Below are 22954 nucleotides of genomic sequence, written 5' to 3' on the forward strand. Positions count from 1 at the left end.
CAACAAAAAATGAAAAACACAACAAAAAACTAAACAAACAAAAAAACACAATACATAAAGAATAAAAAAACATTTCAAAACACAGCCTTTCTTTCTTTCACTTGTTTCCTCGACTTCCTCACACCTCCCTCCTTATATTCCACTTCTGTTTAGTTAATTTCAGCAAATTCTTTCCCTCTTTCTCTTAAATCTCAATTATACATAACATAATTTTAACATAAGACCAGGCCTGTATTGCTTTTCTCTGCTTCTTCATAACATAATTTTCTTAACCTTATTTTAAGCTTAAAGCTAAAACTTATAAGTGCTTAACTTCTGATAACATTTCTGCTAAATCCATGAAGTGTCAATCCTCCGTTTTTCTATCCCTCAAAAAAAATAATTTTTTTTGTTAATTTCATATAAACCTTAAACTTAATATATACTTTAATAAGAACTTTAAATTTCCCAATCTTCTTCCCTCAGCTCCCCCCCCCCCTGGTTTCGGAAAACTGCCAGTCCTTTCCGTCAATTCCCTATAGTACTTCAATCTGGAAATCTGATGTCCGAGGCTCTTAAGTCCCCTCCAGGCCCCTTCTGCAGGTTTTCTTCATGTTCCTTAATGCCAAGTAACAAATCCCAAAGAGATTCCATCCTAATGTTACAGTCGTATCTTCTGAGCAATCCAGCCCAATTTTCCATGGCTAAAACTAGAGTCGTATTTCAAAATGTCTCCAAGTCCAAGAGCCCCCAAGGCTTCAACTCCCTCCCAGTACCAACAGTCTGTAAGTCCTTGTGTAATAAAAACTTGCCAACTTTCCATCTTCACTCCAGGCCAGGATCCAGTTTTCAAAATCCGACTTTCACCGAATTCAGTCTTAAGCATCCTCAATTTATAGTCCTCAGTTTGATTCTGTGGGGCTAAGGTTCTCACTTGTGTTGTTTTGGATTCTATAGCAACAACTGCTGCCGAAGTAGATTCCTGTGACAAACTGGCATTAGTGCTCATTTCTTGTCTGTGATTAGGAATTTCCTGTTCCCAATTGTCAATTTTTTTTGTAATCCTGTCATTCACCTTCTTGTGGAGTTCTTCCAGCAAATAATTTATCTTAAACAGTGAGTTCACAATTTCTTCAGTAAGCAACATTTTCAGTATTTCAAGGTCAGTCTCTAGTTTCTCAGGGTCTTATCTCCAGCTGGCACACACTCCTGCAATAGTATCAGAAATCTCCCACTAGAGGGACACAGTTTCCATTTGTATCAATTTAAGTTACTTTCCTCCATCTTGAAAACAGAAGAGAACGGAAGAAACTTTGTATTTTAACTGACTGTCTGGTCCATTCTCTCAAAAATCTTTTAATTTAATTCTCCGAGCGTCAAAGGCAGCCTGTTCCCAGGCTCAGAGCTGAGGTTTTTTTAATTTCATAAAATTTGCTAAATTCAAAGTTTCCCCCTACCTCTTCAAAAGGGGGATTTGCATTTTAAACGATGAATATTTAAGTCTTTACCAAAAACTTTCAAGATTTTAGCTTGTAGGGTCTTTGCTTTAATCTTAAATACAAAGCGGAAGGTGGACTTCCTATTTGAGCCTCCCCGCGTAGTTGCCGAATTGATTCCTTCCCTTTTTATATCTTCCAATTAAAATTAAGTTCTTTTGGACCCTTTTTCTTTTAAAATCTTCCGATTTGTTCTACTCACGGGTAGTTGCTTTTGGGGTGAAATTGTTCATAGGAAAAAGTCAGCGCTCTCCGGCAACGGCTGTGCGGCTTCACTCCGTGAAAGAAGCAATCTGTTCGCAGCACCGCGCCGCTCACCCTGTTTCGCTCCGGAGCCCCGAAAAATCGGGTCTCCCCGCGAGTAGGGGAGGCGCAAATGGTGCCTGCCGAATCCCCAGGTCACAGGCTTCACCCGCCTGTGATTTTTGAAGGGTCCCCGCTGATATAAGGAAGAATTTTTGAAGACCTCACACCTGGATGAGATCCCAACTTGGACCGTGACGGGAGAAACAGATTTGGGTGGAGAAGTTAAATTCTAAGGCACTACAGCAGTCACGAAATAGGTTTCATCTTTGTCCCAATTGAGTTCCCCCCCCACCCCACCTTCACAGCCGTGGTACCACCTACCATCACAACCTCTTACTGTGCATTAATTAATCTAGAATGACAGCTGTGCCTTCCTCTGTACGCACAATCGCCAACATGGATTTGGGTCCCTTACTTTACAGGGATAACATTTTGGCATGTCTTTGCTTGTAGACAACTTTCCGCTTCTAAACTCAACATGGCGTCTGCCCATGTGGTGGTGTGAATCCTTACATTTTGCAGCCAGTAGTGGCAGCGCTTATTTCAGGTGGAACTCGCCAGAACTGCAATCTGGCATCTCTCTGCTGGGCCCCAGAACTGGGGGGACGGACCTGACCAGCCTGAGCAAAGCCCAGCTGCCCCTCCGGCACGTGAGGAGACCCCCCTGGGGCTCCAGAGAGGCGCAGCAGGGCTTTGCTGAGGCTCTTCAGCCTCCCAGCTAACAGCTGACATGCAGGAGAGCCTCACCTCAGCTGAGGAAGCCCCCTTGTTGCTCCAGGTCACCTGAGAGGGGCAAACTGCTCAGCTGAAGTGGGGGGCAGCTGCGTGCCACCAGCCCCCCTGACAGAGGCGGCCTCTGGTTCCCTCTTGGGGCTCTGGAGTGGGTCTTCTGAGGGAGTTGCGTTCCAGACCCTTTTTGTGTAGAAAAAAAGCACTGAGTAGTGGGGACATTTTAGTGTCCACATGACTGAACTTTGCCCACTACAGACTTTCCTCATGGTTGCAGTGTAATCCCCCACCCTTAATCTGGTGACAAATGTGGTGGTCATACTTGTAAGAAGAGTGCATGTACAAGTATGCCAAAATTTAGCAGAAATACAGTGGAAAAAATCAGGATGTGGGTTTGGGTGTGGCTTCCTAAAAATCCTAACCTTCATAAGGGGGTGGGAAAACAATCTAGTCCTCATGTTTGTGAAGATTTGGCAGTTTCTGTTTATATTTTGACTATGTATTTTGTGTTTTTATATTGTAATTTTATCTTTTGATCCACCCTGAGACCTGCGGGTATAGGGCAGTATAATAATAATAATAATAATAATAATAATAATAATAATAATAATAGCAGCATCCTTGAAGTGTGTTGGGAGTGCTTGCTGAAATCAGAAACCAGAGGCGTGGTTGAAAATAAATCCCAGGAGTGACATTACAGCTCCTATATAGTCCTTTGCCCCTTCCCTAGCAAAAACAGTATAAATTTAGACACAGCAGTAAAATTACAGAATTCAGCTTTTGATGTTCAAGAGTTTGAGTTATATTGGCAAAGAATATGTGTAGCCCTTCTCATAAGTATTATTATTATTTATTAAATTTGTATACTGTCCTTCATCCTAAGATCTCAACATAAACATACAAAATGAGAACACACAATACATACTATGTAATCAGACAAAAACAAACCAAATAACTGCCCTCTTAGAAACACATTTTAAAAGCCATAGAATGTTAACCACAGCTAAAGGCCTGGTTATAGAGAAACGTTTTTGCCTGGTGCCTAAAGATGTATAATGATGACACCAGGTGAACCTCCCTGGGGAGAGCATCCCACAAATGGAGCCACTGCAGAAAAGGCCCCTTCTCATCTTGCCACCCTCTGGACTTCTCACGGAGGAGGCACAAGAAGAAGGGCCTCAGGTAATGATCACAAGGTCCAGGTCAGTTCATATGGAGAGAGGCAGTCTTTGAGGTATAGCAGCCCCAAGCTGATTTATAGGTCATAACCAGAACTTTGAATTGGGCCCACAAGCTAATTGATATCCAGTGCAGTTGGGCCAGGATTGGTGTAATATGTTCAAACCATTTTGCCCCCAGGGAGCAACCTAACCGCCGAATTCTGCATCAGCTGAAGCTTCCAAATCATCTTCAGGGTACTGACCTACATCTAATTCATTGCAGTAATTCAGCCTAGAGGTTACAAGAGCATAGACAACAAAAGTTAGGCTATCCCTGTCCAGATAGGGGCACAGCTGGGCCACCAGCCAAAGCTGATGGAAGGCAAACTTTTTTCTCTCTCTCTTTCTTTCTTTCTTTCTTTCTTTCTTTCTTTCTACAAAACAAACTTTGCTTGTTTCTTTTAATTATATTTTTAAATAGATGAAAAATAAACCTAGTGTTCTACAAGAAATTCAAATAAAATATTGGAAATTGAGATTATATATGCAAAATAAATAAAAACTCTAGTGAGGAATTGTTTTGGCAAAGCCTCTGAGCAGTTTTAACCTAGCTCTGCTTCTGCCCCTCTTCAGCAGTTGTGCCTGACTTCAGAGGAGAGGAGGTTGTCTTTGTGATCATTTGTTTTTCACTCTGTTTCTCTGAGGCAGCTGTTTCACAGTTACAGAATGCAATCCAGGCATCCACTGACAAGACACCTGTTGCAAGAAGATCTCCTTTTCCCAGCATGCAAGCCACAATTCTGGGGAAATGCAATTTTATCTATCCCCAGCAAATGCACCTGTAGCGGGTGTAGAATTCAATGTGGAATTTGATTGCTTAAATGTCACCTTGCATTTCTTATTACTTTGCTTAAAGACCCAATGTCCTATTGCATCATTTTGTTTCCCAACATCATTTTTAAAAGTCTTGAGAAGTTTGAATGTTTCCTGTTTTATAATGGATATCTCATGCAATATAACGAAATGGCTGCCCCCACAAGGCTGCCTTGTAGCAGAGCATGGGTGTAGCCAGGGGGGGGCAGGGGGCAGCTGCCCCCCTAGATCAAGTAAAGCAATAGAAATACTTAACTAACTGACCAATCACATCAGTTCCACCCCCCTAGCAAAAGTCCCACCTCCTCCAACAAAAGTCCTGCCCCCTCCCCATAGAAATTCTGGCTGTGCCCCTGCAGCAGAGAGCCCCATATTTTGGTACACTTCTTCATTATCATGTTTTCAAATAGCAGCAAACATTCAGTTGTCCCACTGATCAAAAGTATGCCCCCCCGAACCATACAATATTTGGGGTAAAGTTGGTTCTGAATCTAGGCTGGCAAAATAAAATAGGGGTTTTATTGCTGCCTGGAAAGGCTCTAAGAGAGACCATGTGATTTGGGAAGGGCAGCACTGGCAAGAGTTTATAAATTCCAGCATGGCACCCTATTGGCAGGTGTGATTGGAAGCTCAAGGAGGGGCGGCAAGGGGAGCCAAGATGCTGCTCCCCCCTGCGCTGCATCCCTTAGCAATAGAACAAGGAAGTCGACCTGACAAATGGCATTCCATCTCATCTCCGAGGGGAATTGTCATGCCTGGAGCCCAGCCATATGGAATTTCAACTCTCAGCAAGATGCAGCCGCTTCCAGGGTGGGCAGCCGCAGCAGCTGATGTCTCTCAGCCCCATAACATTTGAAGACAAGGAAGTAAAGGAACCTTCCGTTTCTGGTTGGGAACCTTTGCGGGGGGGGGGGAGAAAAGGAAGGACCAGAGGATGGAAATGCCTTTAGCTGGGATGCAGCCCGGAAATCTGGTAGAAAAGAGTGTGGCTTGAATATGTTGAAATGTGAAGGTGTATTGAGGCAGGATGTGCTGGACCCTGGTGCTAATGACCAGGAAGTGTCTTTTCTTTCTCCGGCTTTGACCAGGAGAAGACAGAAAAGGGCTCTGCTGAGATTTGAACTTGCAGCTGCCCAGCCTACCAGAGTTCCAAGCTTCTGTTTCAGCTGGTGACAAAGGCTTAACAAGGAGGGAAAGAGGAGCCCTTGCCTCTACCGCTTTCTGTTCTGTTCCTTGGTCTCTGGCACAGTCCAAGCTCACCATTGTTTGAGGGTCAGGATGTTACATTGCCTGCTGGCACCTTGTACATTCTCTTTGGTTTCCACGATGGTATGTGTTTTTTACCTTCTCTGTAGTATATTTTGCTCTGTACTCTCTTTGTTGGACACTCACTATCATTCCTCTAGATTTCTTGGGAGTTTGTGGGGCTTTTTTTTTAGTATGTGTGCGTTATTTTTACAAAACAAAGTAATATTGTTCATATTGCAAAACTTAAATCATTTTGTTTTTAAAAGCATTCTCTGTGTGTGCGTGTTTATCAAAATGATGTACAGTGGAACCTTAGTTCTCGAACTTATCAGAGCTTGCAGGGCAGCTTATCAGAGCTTGCAGGGCAGCGGCGCGCGCCTAGCGGTACGTGCAGTTTGATCCATCTTTTTGATTTAGGGGAGCTAGTCTCAAATGTTTGTTGAGGGAGACCTAAGTTTTTTGAGGGGGGGAGTTATTTGTCCTGTCTTCACGCTTTTTATGATGGACCGCTGTAGCCACCCCCAACGACACGTTCTCAAGATGGAGGGTGAGGGAACAGCTGCAGTCGCCTGTGGTTCCTGCGCAATGTTTGCCATCTTGCCAAAGGTTGCAGGCAGCTTTACCTGCAGCAATTGCATGTTGATTGCCCTCTTAAAAGACAAAGTCCAGCAACTGGAGGAATGTGTAGCTACGCTCCAAAGAATTAGAGAGCTGGAGCTCTTCTTGGAAGCAACAGAGCACACCGTCTCCACCAAGGAGGAGACAGGGGACTCCCCTGAGAAGGAGGCTAGTTCACCAACACAGGAGCCAGATATATGGAGAAACGTGACTCAAAGAAGTAGGAGGCCCAGGGTTCGCTCTGATTGTTTAGAAATACACAATCGCTTTGAGGTCCTCTCCCCTAGCATGGAAGACGAAGAGCAGACTCCATTTGAGGATCTCTTCCTCATTACAGTCGATCAGGTATATGAAGACGAGCAGCAAAATCAGTCCTCAGGGAATGTGCAGGCGACCTTGGAACGGACAGCTCACGGAAGAACCCCGACCAAACCTAAGAGGAGGCGTGTAGTGGTGATAGGGGATTCCCTACTGAGGGGAACAGAAGCAGTGATCTGTGGGCCTGACAAGATGTCTCGGGAAGTGTGCTGTCTCCCCGGGGCTAAGATCCAAGATGTAACTGAACGACTGCAAGGAATCATAAAACCCACTGACAAATACCCCTTCCTCTTGGTTCATGTGGGAACCAATGACACTGCAAGCAATAGCCTCCAGAAGATCAAAAGAGACTAGGAGGCTCTGGGCAGGAAATTGAAGCAATTAAATGCACAAATTGTCATCTCATCTGTCCTCCCAGTTGAACGACATGGCCCAGGGAGAGAGGGAAAAATAGTGGAAGTGAACAGCTGGCTTTGCAAATGGTGTAAACAGGAACGGTTTGGATTCTTAGATCACGGACTGCAGTTTCTTGAAGATGGACTTCTGGCAAGCGATGGGCTGCACCTCACAACGGTTGGGAGGAATGTTTTTGCCAAAAATCTCAGAAACCTCATCAGGAGGGCTTTAAACTGACTAATGTGGGGGAGGGAGACAGTGCTCCTGAAGGTAGGAGTCTATCAATTGATGAAGATGATCATCCAAATGTCATAGACCAAATGGAGCAAACAGCACGCAGACCTAGTGGTGGGAGGAAAAAATCCTTAAATAAGAGACACGGGGGAATGATTAATGGACTTCAGTGTCTGTACACTAATGCACAAAGCATGGGAAATAAACAAGATGAGCTTGAGCTCTTGGTACAGCAAACTAAATATGACATAATAGGCATCACTGAAACCTGGTGGGATAAGTCCCACGAATGGAATGTAATAATGGAGGGATACAATCTATTTCAGAGAAACAGACCAGACAAGAAAGGAGGAGGAGTGGCATTATATGTCAGGGATGTGTATACCTGTGAAGACATCCAAGATTTAGAACCTCAAAGCCAAAGTGAGAGCATTTGGGTCAAAATTAAGGGAGAGAAGAATAACAGTGACCTCATTGTGGGAGTTTACTATAGATCCCCAAGCCAAACGGAGGACATAGATGATGCCTTCCTGGAACAGATGGCCAAGCATGCAAAAGGAAGGGAGATAGTAGTAATGGGGGACTTCAATTACCCGGATATTTGTTGGATGTCAAACTCAGCCAAGAGCACAAGGTCAAACAGATTCCTCACTGGCCTTGCAGACAACTTCATTGTCCAGAAAGTGGGAGAAGCAACAAGAGGAACAGCCATTTTAGATCTGGCCCTAACCAATGTTGATGACCTGGTTAGTGGGGTAGAAGTGGAAGGATCATTAGGCGCGAGTGATCATGCTCTTCTGAAGTTTACTATACAGCGGAAAGGAGCAGCCAAGCATACTAGGACTCAATTTCTTGACTTTAAGAAAGCCGACTTCATAAAACTTAGGGAAGTGCTGGGTGAGATCCCATGGACAGTAATACTAAAAGGAAAGGGAGTTAATGATGGCTGGGAGTTTGTTAAGAGGGAGATAGTAAAAGCACAACTTCAGGCAATACCAATGAGACGGAAACATGGAAGGTGCCTAAAAAAGCCAGGGTGGCTATCTAAAGAACTTTTAACTGAGTTAAGATTAAAAAAGGATGTGTACAAAAAATGGAAAAGGGGGGAAACCACCAAAGAGGAATTCAAACAAATAGCCAGCACGTGTAGACACAAAGTCAGAAAAGCTAAAGCACAGAATGAACTCAGGCTTGCTAGAGAGGTTAAAAGCAACAAAAAAGGCTTTTATGGGTATGTTCGTAGCAAAAGGAAGAACAAAGAAACAGTGGGGTCACTCAGCGGAGAAGATGGTGAAATGCAAACAGGGGACACAGAAAGGGCTGAACTCCTCAATGCCTTCTTTGCCTCAGTCTTCTCTGATAAAGAAAATAATGCCCGACCTGAAGAATTTGGAGCAAATGATTCAGCAGAGGAAACACAGCCCAGAATAACTAAGGAGATAGTACAAGAATACTTGGCTAGTTAAATGTATTTAAGTCTCCAGGGCCAGATGAACTGCATCCAAGAGTATTAAAAGAACTGGCAGATGTGATCTCAGAACCACTGGCAGTCATCTTTGAGAATTCCTGGAGAACAGGCGAAGTCCCGGCAGACTGGAGGAGGGCAAATGTTGTCCCTATTTTCAAAAAGGGGAAAAGAGAGGACCCAAATAATTACCGCCCAGTCAGTCTGACATCAATCCCAGGGAAGATTCTGGAGCAGATCATTAAGCAAACAGTCTGTGAGCACCTAGAAAGGAATGCTGTGATCACCAATAGTCAGCATGGATTTCTGAAAAATAAGTCATGTCAGACTAACCTGATCTCTTTGACAGAATTACAAGCCTGGTAGATGAAGGGGACGCAGTGGATGTAGCCTACCTTGATTTCAGCAAGGCATTTGACAAGGTGCCCCATGATATTCTTGTAAAGAAGCTGGTAAAATGCGGTCTTGACTATGCTACCACTCAGTGGATTTGTAACTGGCTGACTGACCGAACCCAAAGGGTGCTCATCAATGGTTCCTCTTCATCCTGGAGAAGAGTGACTAGTGGGGTGCCACAGGGTTCTGTCTTGGGCCCGGTCTTATTCAACATCTTTATCAACGACTTGGATGATGGACTCAAGGGCATCCTGATCAAATTTGCAGATGACACCAAACTGGGAGGGGTGGCTAACACCCCAGAGGACAGGATCACACTTCAAAACGACCTTGACAGATTAGAGAACTGGGCCAAAACAAACAAGATGAATTTTAACAGGGAGAAATGTAAAGTATTGCACTTGGGCAAAAAAAATGAGAGGCACAAATACAAGATGGGTGACACCTGGCTTGAGAGCACTACATGTGAAAAGGATCTAGGAGTCTTGGTTGACCACAAACTTGACATGAGCCAACAGTGTGACGCGGCAGCTAAAAAAGCCAATGCAATTCTGGGCTGCATCAATAGGAGTATAGCATCTAGATCAAGGGAAGTAATAGTGCCACTGTATTCTGCTCTGGTCAGACCTCACCTGGAGTACTGTGTCCAGTTCTGGGTGCCACAGTTCAAGAAGGACACTAACAAACTGGAACGTGTCCAGAGGAGGGCAACCAAAATGGTCAAAGGCCTGGAAACGATGCCTTATGAGGAACGGCTAAGGGAGCTGGGCATGTTTAGCCTGGAGAAGAGGAGGTTAAGGGGTGATATGATAGCCATGTTCAAATATATAAAAGGATGTCACACAGAGGAGGGAGAAAGGTTGTTTTCTGCTGCTCCAGAGAAGCGGACACGGAACAATGGATCCAAACTGCAGGAAAGAAGATTCCACCTAAACATTAGGAAGAACTTCCTGACAGTAAGAGCTGTTCGACAGTGGAATTTGCTGCCAAGGAGTGTGGTGGAGTCTCCTTCTTTGGAGGTCTTTAAGCAGAGGCTTGACAACCATATGTCAGGAGTGCTCTGATGGTGTTTCCTGCTTGGCAGGGGGTTGGACTCGATGGCCCTTGTGGTCTCTTCCAACTCTATGATTCTATGATTGTATGATTCTAACTTAATCCATTCCGGAAGTCCGTTCGACTCCTGAAACCATTCGAAAACCAAGGCACAGCTTCTGATTGGCTGCAAAAGCTTCCTGCAGTCAAGCGAAAGCTGCTGTTCCTTCTGGGTTTTTGGCGTTCAGGAGCCGATTTGTTCATCAACTAAGCCGTTTGAGAACCAAGGTACCACTGTATGTAGCACACCTACCACAGGAACACGTTTTTTTTCTTTTGAGCAACATTGGACTGTTAACCCACACTCTTGTGATTTTCTACAGTGTGCTACATGTTCATTGTCCTTTTTCCTCACAATGGTCAATGAATCTTGTGCAACACTTTCTCTAACCCCCCCCCCCGCAGTCTGTTGTGTGTCCAGGAAAGCTTTTCTTGATAATGCTGGCACATCATGCTTATATTTATTTATTGCATATGATGCTTGCTGCTGAGCTTTCTGATAGCATACTGCATGCTTCACAGGGTTTTCACAATGACAGTTGTGCATATTTCCCACGAATCTCTCTCTCTCTCTCTCTCTCTCCTCAATCTGCACCTCATTCACCAGGGTTCAGTTAGTGAATGCAAAATCTGGACTAAATTCATTCTCTGGTAATCTCTCGGTCTCTTCTTTTCTCCACCCCCCATCTGGCACGTATATTCTTTATGCTCTCTAGCCTCTCAAGACTTGAGAAGACCTCAGGGAGCAATTTGGCCTCTTCTTATGTATTTTCTCTCTCCCTCTCTCTGTGGAATCAGCTAACCCATTATTCTCATATGAGCTGGAGACCTGGCAGATATAATCATGCCTGTGTGTGGCAGAAGCAGCTGTGGGTAAAAGGGGCCCTTGGTGAGTGTGTGTCAGTTTGAGGCCCCTCAGGTCCCAGGGCTGACCACCCTTTGTGGACTTAGAAGGACCCCAGCGGGGCTGCTCCCTTGGATGCTGCTTGATGACTAGCGAACAAAATGGCGGACGGGCATTACAAGAAAACTCTCCTTTTACGGCCTTTCTCCTGAATATCTTTTAAGTCTGGAAATGGGAAGGGCCAGAAATATAATTACAGAACTAATCTGGGACATAGAATTCCAAAATGATTGTAACCGATCTTCTAAAATCTATAAATGTCTGCATGAACCTTATCCCACAAATTATTTAAGTGCAGTGGATAACCCTAAACATCACTGGGGTTTTTCCAGAGCCCGTTTTAATGTTCTCCCTTCAGTAATAATAATAATAATAATAATAATAATAATAATAATAATAATAATAATAATAATAATTTATTTGTACCCCGCCCATCTGGCTGGGCTTCCCCAGCCACTCTGGGCAGCTTCCAACAAGATATTAAAATAAAGTAATACATCAAACATTGAAAGCTTCCCTAAGTACTGCCCTCAGTACTAGGTTGAGGGCAGATATCAAGACATCCCAATTGAACAAAGTCTATGCCCATGCAACTCTAATGAGATTGAATCCATTGGGCATGTTCTTCTATACTGCCCATTGTACTGTGATACCTGAAGAGAGCTAATTTTACCATTATTAAGGAAATTACCTGGCTGTGCAGAGGAAACTTAAGTTAAATACCTTCTTGTCGATAAAGATCTGGATATCATTAGGCCTGTTGCGAAATTCTGTTTTATGGCAACAAGGACAAGACAGGCTGCGGTGGCAGTCATGACTGGCGAGTGAGTACTGATTTTAATCTATGGAATACAGATTTTAGCTGAAGGAGTGTTATTTTTAGTGTAAATAAGCTTATAGGGAATAGTTAATTACATCCACTTCTTCATGTGAGTGTGGTATATGATGATACTGTTGTTGTTGTTGTTGTTGTTGTTGTTGTTAACTTTGCTGTCTTGTTTTTGACCGTAATAAAGATTGCTTGCTTGCTTGATTTCTGAGATATGCTCATCATCTTTCTTTGTGTGGGTATTGGTATAGCCATGTGACTTGTGTTAGGTGTGTGCTGGAATTCTGGAGTAGGATTCCAGGGTTCCTGAACAGTGAAAAGTTTGAAATCATTGCCGCAGAGCACGACAGAGTTCTGCATTTGCCGAAGTTAAGAGGCATTCCGCCCTCTTTCTTACACACAGAAGAGGATGCCACATCTAAGATACTGCAACATGTTCCTGCATCTTCTAAGAACAAAGTATGCTTCTTGCATCTTCTCTGTGTTGGAGAGGTCTACATAACCTGTGACCCGTTGCCTTATATGGCAGCGCACCAGAGACTCAAAAAACCTCACAAGTCACTGTTTGTGGCTGATGGGCTGTGCTCAGTTTGGTGGCTCATGAGTTTTAGAATTGAGTAAGTGTGCTTTTTATTAGATCAGGTATGGCTTCTTAAGCAGGATGTATATGTGTGTGCTTTGCCACCCACCGTTAATTAAAAATGAAGATGCAATGTTAGAACAGGAGCAATTTCACCAGACGGATGTCTGCTTCTAAAACAGAATATGTGTGTAAGCTCTGCAATGTAAAACAAACAAGCAACCCAACTAAAGTCCTTTTTAAAGGAATGGAAGGATAAAAAAAGTAGTAGTACTCAAAGTACTAATTTTTTTAAAAAAGTACTCAAAGCATTTGTACTTGTTTTCTCATTGTGGCTATATAGATATACTGTGTGAATGTGTGTGTGTACACACACACTGCAGATGGCCTTATCAAAATCACTATTTGGTGGGAGACCCGAAGTGAGCTAGGCACTCTTGCTGTGCTCACCCTTTCCTGGCCTTGCCTACCATTTGTGTATTAGAGGTACCATTAGCACCTGGCCCTTCCCATGCAGAGCTTCACACTCATGGATCTGCTTCGTGGCCTCCAGAAATGGCACACTCAAGGCAGCCTGTGCTGCATGGAACAGACACATGCAGGTGCCTATGGAAATTCCAGCTCCTTCATCCAAATAGCAGGCAAGGCAGCACACAGTGCAGCACATTGGAACATTTGCCTATAGCTAAGATTCTATTGTGAGCTGATGGGGTCCATGAGCTTCCCCAGAACTAGAGTTAGCAACCCATCTTGATTATTGCAACGCAACACAGGTAACAATGCTATTTTAAAAATTTATTAGAATGTGATTGTACAAATGTCATTATGGGCACCTAGTGGGTAGTGCCTATGATTAAGTTCCTGCAGAAGGTCAGTGTCAGGAGAATTCAGAATGGGAACTGACCCATCCCATTAAAGTTTATATATCAGACTCCCAACATTTAAGAAGACTGCTTGGGAGCCAAATGGCCAACTTCCTGACAGTAAGAGCTGTTCGACAGTGGAATTTGCTGCCAAGGAGTGTGGTGGAGTCTCCTTCTTTGGAGGTCTTTAAGCAGAGGCTTGACAACCATATGTCAGGAGTGCTCTGATGGTGTTTCCTGCTTGGCAGGGGGTTGGACTCGATGGCCCTTGTGGTCTCTTCCAACTCTATGATTCTATGATTCTATTCTATTCTGCTTCTCAGAACAAAAACAGACGCAGCATGGGAGATCAGACATTGCATCACCTGACTATTCTCCCCCCCCCCCCCTTTTAGGTCAGAAGCAGCCTGGGGTAGTAGAGGGGCTCTAGCTTTGATTGGATCTGTGATGCTGTGGGTGTTTAACCCTTTCCCCTTATGTTGCTTCCTGGATCTAAATCACCCTGAAGCTGCTGTTAGCCCCACTAGGAAAATAATTAATAAGCCTGGTGGCCCAGCAGAGACAATAGCAGCTTCGTGGTGCATGTTTTCTGTCAATCAGGGAAATTACATGACTGTGTGGCTGGCAGGCAAAGGTTCATCCCTTTCACCACCAGCACTTCTACAGTGGTGATAATATTGGCAGCTGATTGAATTGGCTAGTTTAGGATAATGGGACAAAAGAACCACAGATGGGGTGCAGTGACTATGGTGTGTTTCCCCCCAATCTTTGTCAGTGGAGCTGCCAAGTCTTGACCTTGGTGTGTCAAGCCGACCCCCGACACCCCCCCCCCCCCCGCAGCTCAGGGATGAGCCTCTGTTGGCTCCTGGAGCTGCTGGTTTTCTCTCTCAGCGAAACTGCTGTGCAGAGCTACTGTTCAGATTTTAAAGGGCAATCAGAGGGGAGTAAATGCATTTTAAAATTCAACTTGGTGGTTTTGATAAGAGACCAGATCAGCCAACAGCATTTAAATAATGCCATTTTAAAAAAGGATCTGAGGCAAAATAGGAAAGGAACTATATTGCACGATTCCATGGCATAGTTCCCTTTCTGCTTCCTCTGCTCCCTTTTTAAATGGGCAGCTAGCTACCAGCCAGGACTACTACTGCCACCGTCTCTCTCTCTCTCTCTGACTGTGCTGGGGCTGCAGGCTGGCACCACAGAGGTTGCCATTTCAGAGGTGGGTCAGGCCAGCCAGATAAATGTGGCTGCCTGAGGCAAAAGACAAGATGGCATCCCTGCCCTGCCTGCCCTCCAACAACCAGACTAGCAATTGCATCTGACTTTGATACTGGCAATGGGGCAGCACTCTCCCCTGCACCTGGAGGCAGCAAGCTAGCTTAGGGGGCTCAGCATTTGCCGTCTGAGGCAGATGCCTCACTCTGCCTCCTGGTAAGGTTGGCCTTGGATATAGGAAGAAAGCAAGGCACCCAGAGGCCCAGATGAAACCTGCCTGGGCCCTTCTCAACCTAGCATGGCTTCTCTTCTTTCCCAGTCTTCCACAGTGAATCTCTCTTCCTTTTTGAATTTGTTGACTCTCTCTTCCTTTTTTCTTCAGCGTGGAAGGAGACCCGCCTGGAAGTGAGGCAGGCACTATTATAGTGGACAGCCTGGGCAGTCAGCCTACATATCGTTGTACCCCTGAGGTGACCAAGATTGAGCACTACGATTTGGCACCCTCTTCATCGTCCTCCTCTGTCTGTCACACTCCATCACCAGGCATTCCGTGGGCTCAGCGTGCTCGGCTGCAGCCAGCCAGTGTGGCGCTGAGAAAGCAGGAAGAGGAAGAGAGCAAGCGTTCCAAGGCACTGTCAGACAGCTATGAGCTCTCGACAGACCTCCAGGACAAAAAGGTAAGCGGTGTCTTCAGCGTGCACATTTTATAAGGCCAGAAACCCCATCTATAGCAAGAAGCCCAAGGCAATCTAATGTGTGCCACTTGTCTCCATGATTAGGGCCAGATGATTTCAGAAATGAGAGCCAGAGGCCTACTGAGGCCAACTAGACCAGCTTCTACTGCCATTCTCACTTGGCACAGTGCAGTCAGGAAAGTTGAGGCCATTGCAAGCCTTTGCTCTTCTCGTAGGCTCCAGGTGTTGCTGGAATATATCACCCATTATCCTTGCCCATTGGCATGCTGGCTGGAGCCAGCTGGATTTGGAGTCCAACAATATCTGGAGGGCCACAGGTTCCCCATCCCTAGACAAGAGATGGCCCAGTAGTCTGACTCAGCAGGAGGCTGATTCATATGTTCTAGGGGATGAAAGTGAAAGCGCTGTCCTTTGCTGTGGCATCTTGCCCATGGTCCTCTAGAATCCTGCCCCCTCCTTTGCTGATAAGGTCTCTCCCAAACTGCCCATCTCTCTTTTCCATAGAACTCATTGTTTAATCCAAAATATTTCCCCCACTCCCTTGCCTAAACCACCACCACTCTTCCTCTGTTGCCTACTGCAGGTGGAGATGCTGGAGCGGAAGTATGGGGGCTATTTCCTGAGCCGACGAGCAGCTCGCACCATCCAAACAGCCTTTCGCCAGTATCGCATGAACAAGAAGTTTGAGCGTCTGCGAAGCTCAGCCTCTGAGAGCCGCATGTCCCGGCGCATTATCCTCTCCAACATGCGGATGCAGTACTCCTTTGAGGAGTTCGACAAGGCCCAGAATGCCCCTTACTTTGAAGGCAAGCCAGCCTCACTGGATGAGGGGACCATGGCCGGTGTTCGACCTCATCTGCTGGACCGTGGCCTACCCTACGGTGGCTCCTGTCGGGCTGGCTTGGATGGCAGCTCCCTGCATTCCTCTTCTGGAGGCTTTTGCAATGACATCACTGAGCTAGAGGACTCCTTCTCCAAGCAGGTAGGCTGCGCCAAACTGTACGCCACCCTTGCCTTTTCCTTTGCCCAGCGAAGACCTTTCAGCAACCCCTTTGGCTGTTCTCTTGGTTCCTTTGCTTAGTCATGACCTCAAGCTCCACCCCCCCCCGCCCCATGGACTTTCTTCAGCCCTTCACAAATCCCCTCTGCTGCCCTGCCACCCTTGTGAATTCAGCTTCCCGGGATCCAGTAATAAGTTTTAAACAAATCTGGTGGCTTCCATTTACGTGAAAGGTGATTCTAACTAAACATCAGGGAAAACTTTCTGTTTGACAGTGAGACAGGCTCCCTTGGAAGGGGGTAGGTTCTCCTTCACTGGAGGTTTTTATGCAGAGGTGGCCACTGATGCTTTAGTTCAGTTTCCTGCATCGCAGGAGGTTGGACTAGATGGCCCTTGGGGTCCCTTCCAACTCTACAATTCCAAATGCACTGAGTGCCAGTACTGGAGGTACCTGTTTTTTATCAGGGCATAACCAAAGCTCTTCTCAGATTTCATTGAAAGGAAAAAGAGAGATAGAAGGAAAGACATGCAGGTGGTATAGCCACTGGTCTTCCACTCTTGGGTCGGGACCCACTAATGTGTCGTGGCCTGATCTAAGGTTGCTCACAACTACCACCCTGCAAAGATTAAGAAATGGGTCCCCAAATGCATGTTTGGGGTAAAAGAGGATTCTGGGTGTGTAAGGAGTGAATCTGCTCTGAACTTCTTGGGGTCTCTTGGATTGTAACTCTGAAAGCAGGCTTTGGTCGCTTGCTAGTTTGGGTTAATTTTATTAGGAAGTCTTGTATCATGCTTTTGACTCCAAAAAGGTATCCTAAGAAAAAACCCCAATGCAAAATCGGTAGAGAATGCAACTAATATTTAAACACTTACATTTTCTGTGCTGGTGTTTTCTTTCTGCTGTAATACTGTTGCTTCCCAATGTTTTCTGCAATGTCCTTCATTTTTTTTTATAGATCTGATTTGCAGTGTGCTGTTGGCATTGGCAGATGATTGCACCATTTGCCTGTTCACTATGGAACAGCACTATTAAGGATGTTCAGGTCTATTTACCTTCGATTAAAAGGAGTCCTTGCACTTTTTGCATCTCACTACAGCTGGGGGAATTAGTGAAGAATTTCCTCTTACTTAGTTAGCTTCTATTCCCTGAAAAAGGGAAGGGACTTTAATTATTGGTTTCTTTTCATATTGTTTTTCTTTTATACATTATAGTAGGTTCATGGCCAAAGCCATTATCCAGCATTGCTGGATAATATGATGCTGTATTAAACACTTCTGTAGAACTCACATTTTAATTCCTTTTCCCTCCCATGGCATAGAAAGCAGTCCCTCAGCAGTGCTCAAAGGTTCTAGCGTGGTAGAGCCCCAAACTGCAGCCTGCATATGAAATTGTGTATTGTGTTTCCTTTGTTGTCTTTAACTGATTTTGATAAATGGATAAACTTCTATTTTTCTACAATACTACATGTCCTGTGCGATGATAGAATACTGCATTTGGCCTCCTGCAATTGTAGCATGCTTTGTAAAAGATTATTCAATAGATGCTTAATTTGTATAGTGTGCAGAAGGTGGGTTTCCTTGATGCAACAATTTTTGGTTCCATTTCTCCCCCTCCCCCATTTTCTTCTTACAAAGGCCTGAGTATAATCCCTCCTAGCTAACTTCCTTCTGTGCCTTCCAACAGGTGAAGTGTTTGGCAGAGTCGATTGACGAAGCGTTGAACTGCCACCCACTGGGACAGGAGGGAGGGGCTGGCGGACCTTCCTTGGAAAAGAGTGAGTCCAAGGAGCAGCAGGGGGACAGTGCTGCCACCTCATTCAGTGATGTAACGCTGTACCTGGATGAAGGAGCTCCCACGTCACCCATCTCTCTGGAGCGCCCACCCAGCACTGACCCACCTGAGCCCACCACCGTGCCAATCCCACCACCACCACGGCCAGAGTACTGGGGTGGGCCACAGCGAGAGGACAGCCGCGAGAACGGTGGCAGCCGACGCAGCACACCTTGTATGGAATGCAGGGACTATCGATTACGCGGGGCCCATCTCCCGTTGCTCACCATCGAGCCTCCCAGCGACAGCTCAGTGGATCTAAGCGACCGCTCCGATCGAGGTTCTCTCAATAGGGGTCTCATATTTGAGCAAGATGGTTGCAGTCCCCATGGCACCCTCAAGCACGCTGGCGGACCCACCCGTTCCCCACACCCACACCGGCATTATCACCCTGAACAAAACCAGCCACCCCCACCTCTGCCAATACCTCCCCCTCAAGTCCCTGGGCGCCTGCCCCCACCTCCGCCGCCGGACAACTCTGATGGGGACAACGACAGCCTCAACAGCACCACCAACTCCAACGAGACCATCAACTGCAGCTCGGGCTCCTCCTCCCGCGACAGCCTGCGCGACCCTCCCCCGCCTGCCCCAGCTGCCTCCTCGGCTCCCGGGGGGCCCTGCAAACAGACCTACCAGCGGGAGACGCGGCACAGCTGGGACTCTCCTGCCTTCAACAACGATGTTGTGCAGCGTCGCCAATACCGCATCGGCCTCAATCTCTTCAACAAGTATGAGATGCTTGGGCGGAGTCATGGGGAGGTGCCCATGGAAGTTTCCGTAGTAGAAGGATAGCCATTTTGGAGGGAAGCGTTGGGCCTTACAAGGAAGCAGTGGGCTTATTACGGAGAAGGCTCTGTTGGGCCTATTTCCCCCTGCTCTACAGCTCTGTCTCCTGCACTCTTTCCACACAACTCTCTCTTCAACTAGCGTTGAAGGTCTGAGGCCAGCTGGAGGACATGAGAGAAAGCATGAGGGAAAGGGGCGGCAGCGGTGGTACTACCCCGCACATCAGCTGTTAGGCGGGCAGGCGGAGCAGCCTAAACAAAACCCTGTGCCCCCGGTCTCTCTGGGGCTTCCTCTGCCTTCACAGACATCCTCTTCAGGCTCCGGGGAGGGTCTCCTCATGAGCCACGAGGACTCTCCAGCTCTTTCCCGCCATTCCTGGTATTTTTCTATTTATTCCCCCCCCCCCGCCCCGGTGCTGCAGGTATATGCAGCCAAACAGGAGTAGAATGCGTGCAAGTGGAGGAACGTGCCTGTACCCAAAGTGGCCTGTGGGCAGCTTGCAAGCAGGACCTGCCATCAACAGTGCTTTCTCCCACTTGTGATTCCCAGCAACTAATATTCGGAGGCTTGTTGCCTCTGACAGTTGAGGTAGAACAAAGCCATGACTAGTAGCCATTGATAGCCCTTTCCTTCATGAGCTGACCCCCACCCTGAGCAAGCAGGGCATACAGCCAGGCAGTAGGGGAAATGACCAGATCGCTGGATATTCTGTTTCACCCTGGGGGGGGGTGTTGTGGGGTTGCTCAAGCACATCATTTACTGTGGGGCATCAACAATTTCTCAGTACTTCCTAGTTTTTGTTCCACCCCTTCCCCTCTAGCTTCCCCTTTTTGTGTTTTGCCAAAATAATAATCGGAAGAAACTTAAGATGCACATGTGAACAGATAGGCTCACACTGAATAACTCATATTGATCATGTGGTTTGGGGTTTCCTGCTTGCAGAATTTGGATGTTTGAGGAGAACAGTGTGCATGGACTTGACAATAATAACTTCGATGAAATTGCTGGGCAATCGCAATGTACAAGCATCAAGATGGCACAGTTCCTCTAACTGAGGATGGTTTCTCTTTGTGTGTTGTCTCCTCTCCTTCCAGGCTCAGCTAACAGGCTGAACCCAAACACTATTTGGCAGAAACAGGCAGTTGAAGGAGGAGAGAGACTGATTAGTTGCTGCTGTCTTTTGGACTGCCAGGCCAGGTGCTTGAATATTGGTAGAGAGGCCCAGGCAGAAAATTTGGGGTCAGTTTAGAGACTGGGGAGTTCAGGTGCTGAAATCCGGTTGAAATTCCTGTTTTGCAAAAATCTAGGTTGTAACAATGAGCCACCTCCCTGTGACACCTCATTCCCCAGGAAGGCTTTTGCTCCATTTTGTCTATTTCTGCCTAGCATTACCCTCCTTTTTTATTGGCCATGTTTCTGTGCCTTTATTTATTCACCTTAAAGCTTTTATATACTGGTTTTCCTCACAAATTGGTTTCCATTTATTAACAAAACAATATTTTTAAAATGTCCCATCATAATAATGCAATTTAAACACCAATAATTAAATGATGACAATCAATGTGGAAGAAAGAATCAAAGTAAACCTTCAAAGGCACAAGAAAGGCTGGAGCCATTGTTGCTTCTAAGGTTGGGAGGGAGTTCCATAACAGGTGCCACCATAGAGAAGGCCTTGCTGCAGGTCTCCACACTGAACTGCACTCCGTGGTGGAGCTGCAAGCAGGACCCCTCCTGTTGATCTCACGGTGCTGGGCAGAGGTGCTCCACCAAATAACAGGCTGACATGCAGAAATGTGAGCAGGTGAAACTTTCCCCACCTCTTGTCATGGAACTAAGTGATGGGGGAAACTTCCACATGCTTAAATTTCTGCATGTCAGGCTGTTATTAAAGGCACTTGTAACACAGCCAGTAGCAAGGGGGCAGCCTAATAGCCTGCCTGTGCCCCCCTTGGCCCTAGCCCACTTCCCTTCCACCTCTCCCAACTGGTTGATAACTCCCTGCAGTGCACACTGGTCTTCTGGGCCAAGGAAGGGGGTGGGGAAGGCTCAGATCTTGGCTTCCTGTTGCTCTTGGTAATTTAATTGCTACTGAGCAAGACAGCATCTGTTCCACTGGCAGGAGGCAGGCTCTTGAGGGCTGGGAGGCAGCCATCACAACATATTAACCAGCTGGAGTCATGACTCACGTTGAATCCTTGGGGCAAAGTGCCAAGCTGAGGGAGCTGCGTACCCTCCCTCCCTGGGAGGCAAACCCTGTTCATTTGCAGATGGTTTGCCTGGCAGAAGAGGGATTAGAATGAGGCCCACTCAGTATGCTTTGGTACTGGGAACAGAAAACCCAGAATGGTAACACCCCCTCCCCCATTAGTCGAGGTAGATTGCTGTCCATCAGGGCGTTCTCTGCCGGGAGCCCCATTGTAATGAGCAGGAACTTCTCATGTGACTGCCCTGTTAAGTCAAATCCAGTTGCCTCCTCCCACTTGGCGGCTTTTAATCATGGCTCAGAATTTGCTGCGTTGGCATGAGTGCCAGAGCTTGCTTCATGGGACTTGCCATTGCAGGTGCTCATTTCTGGAGAGATCTTCACCGTGGTCCAATATCATCCAGTGGGGGCATCTGCTCTCCAGCACATCTAGAGCAACTTTTGTGCCGTATCAATACCTCATAATTAACACTTCCCTCATTGCTTATGCTATTTGGGAAATACTGGTAAACCAAAATGAGGCTGAGAAAAACTTTTCTCTTTGGAACCCAGATGTTAAGTTGTATCCCAACACACAAACACAAACAGGCCCCATGACCTCTTTTTGCCTCTTTTCCATATTTATTGGGGTGTGGGGAGACATGGTTGATGGGGAACAGTATTGCCTACATCTTGTGGCCACTGGAAGAATTCAGTACTGAAACTTGAACCTATAAGCATGTGACAGAAAAAGATGATGGACAATGCCATTTCAGACTGCAGGAGAGGAAATTTTGGTTTTTAAAAACCAATTCTCTGTTAAAACTCCCTGAAAATGGTTCTTGTTTACTTAAAGAGAAATTATGTGTGTTTCATGAGGGAACATTCAAAAATGGTACCTCCTATATGTACCTCCTAAAGACTGTATGTAGTACAGTCTAGTCTATCGCCTCATTCTGCTGCATGTGTAGACCAGGTCCCAGCCAGTGGAGAGAGTTTTTAAGACCAGCTTTGTGACTTACTTAATTTGCACCCACCCCTGCACCAAAGTTGGCCTTAGCCTTTTCACCCTTTTGCTGCCAGAGGCAAAGTTAGTGCCCCAAATCAACTAAATTACATTCAGTCTCCTTCCTCCACTGTGGGGGATTGGGTTGAACATTTTCTTTAAGGAAAAGGGGAGCATTATGTGACTCCATGGTAGGAGTTAGCCACGGTCTGTAGAAATGGCAGCCCAGCTATCAGGATCAGCCAGCCCTCAAACTTAGAGCCTCTTGGTCTATGCAAGGTGGAAGGAAAAGGGCCATAGTTTTCCACCAAGCCAAGTGGTGTTGATCAAGTTGATTTATGTTCAAAGCTGCAGGCTCCACTGTTGGAGCTAAATGGTCCCCACGGTGATTATCCTTTACCATGTCTTGGCCATGGGGCAACTTGCTGCAGGAATGTGATGTTAGCCTCTTCCAGCAATCTGGGGTGTCTGCTGCTGCAAATGTTTCTTACCTGCATTGACCCTGGAACAAACAGCTCCTGTCAAGGGAGTGCAAATGTAACCATTGTCTTCACAATGTGGTTTCCTTGATACTTGCGTATCAGCTGTTGAATTAAGCGAGAACACATTTCCTGGTATTCAACTAAGTTTCATTCAGCGTAGACCCATTGAAATTAAAGAAGATAACTCATTTAGGTCTGTCAATTTCCATATGTCTACTCTGAATAAAACCTAGTTAACACCATGCACTCTGTCCTTATCCTTGGGAGCAGG

At 46.0% G+C, this 22954-nt stretch overlaps 1 protein-coding gene across 5 annotated transcripts in view; it reads left to right on the plus strand.

Annotated features, from left to right (window-relative positions):
• The window catches only part of IQSEC2 (IQ motif and Sec7 domain ArfGEF 2), a 161654-nt gene that overhangs the window by 118344 nt on the left and 20356 nt on the right, over nucleotides 1-22954 (plus strand). For all 5 annotated transcript variants that reach the window (XM_053370969.1, XM_053370972.1, XM_053370971.1 and 2 more), the window contains 3 exons: nucleotides 15084-15378; nucleotides 15980-16378; nucleotides 18081-18955. In XM_053370969.1, coding sequence (XP_053226944.1) covers nucleotides 15084-15378; nucleotides 15980-16378; nucleotides 18081-18955 — 1569 coding nt within the window. The remainder of the gene's footprint in view (nucleotides 1-15083; nucleotides 15379-15979; nucleotides 16379-18080; nucleotides 18956-22954) is intronic.

This window comes from Podarcis raffonei, chromosome 17 (genome assembly GCF_027172205.1).
Source record: "Podarcis raffonei isolate rPodRaf1 chromosome 17, rPodRaf1.pri, whole genome shotgun sequence".
Classification (NCBI taxonomy): domain Eukaryota; kingdom Metazoa; phylum Chordata; class Lepidosauria; order Squamata; family Lacertidae; genus Podarcis; species Podarcis raffonei.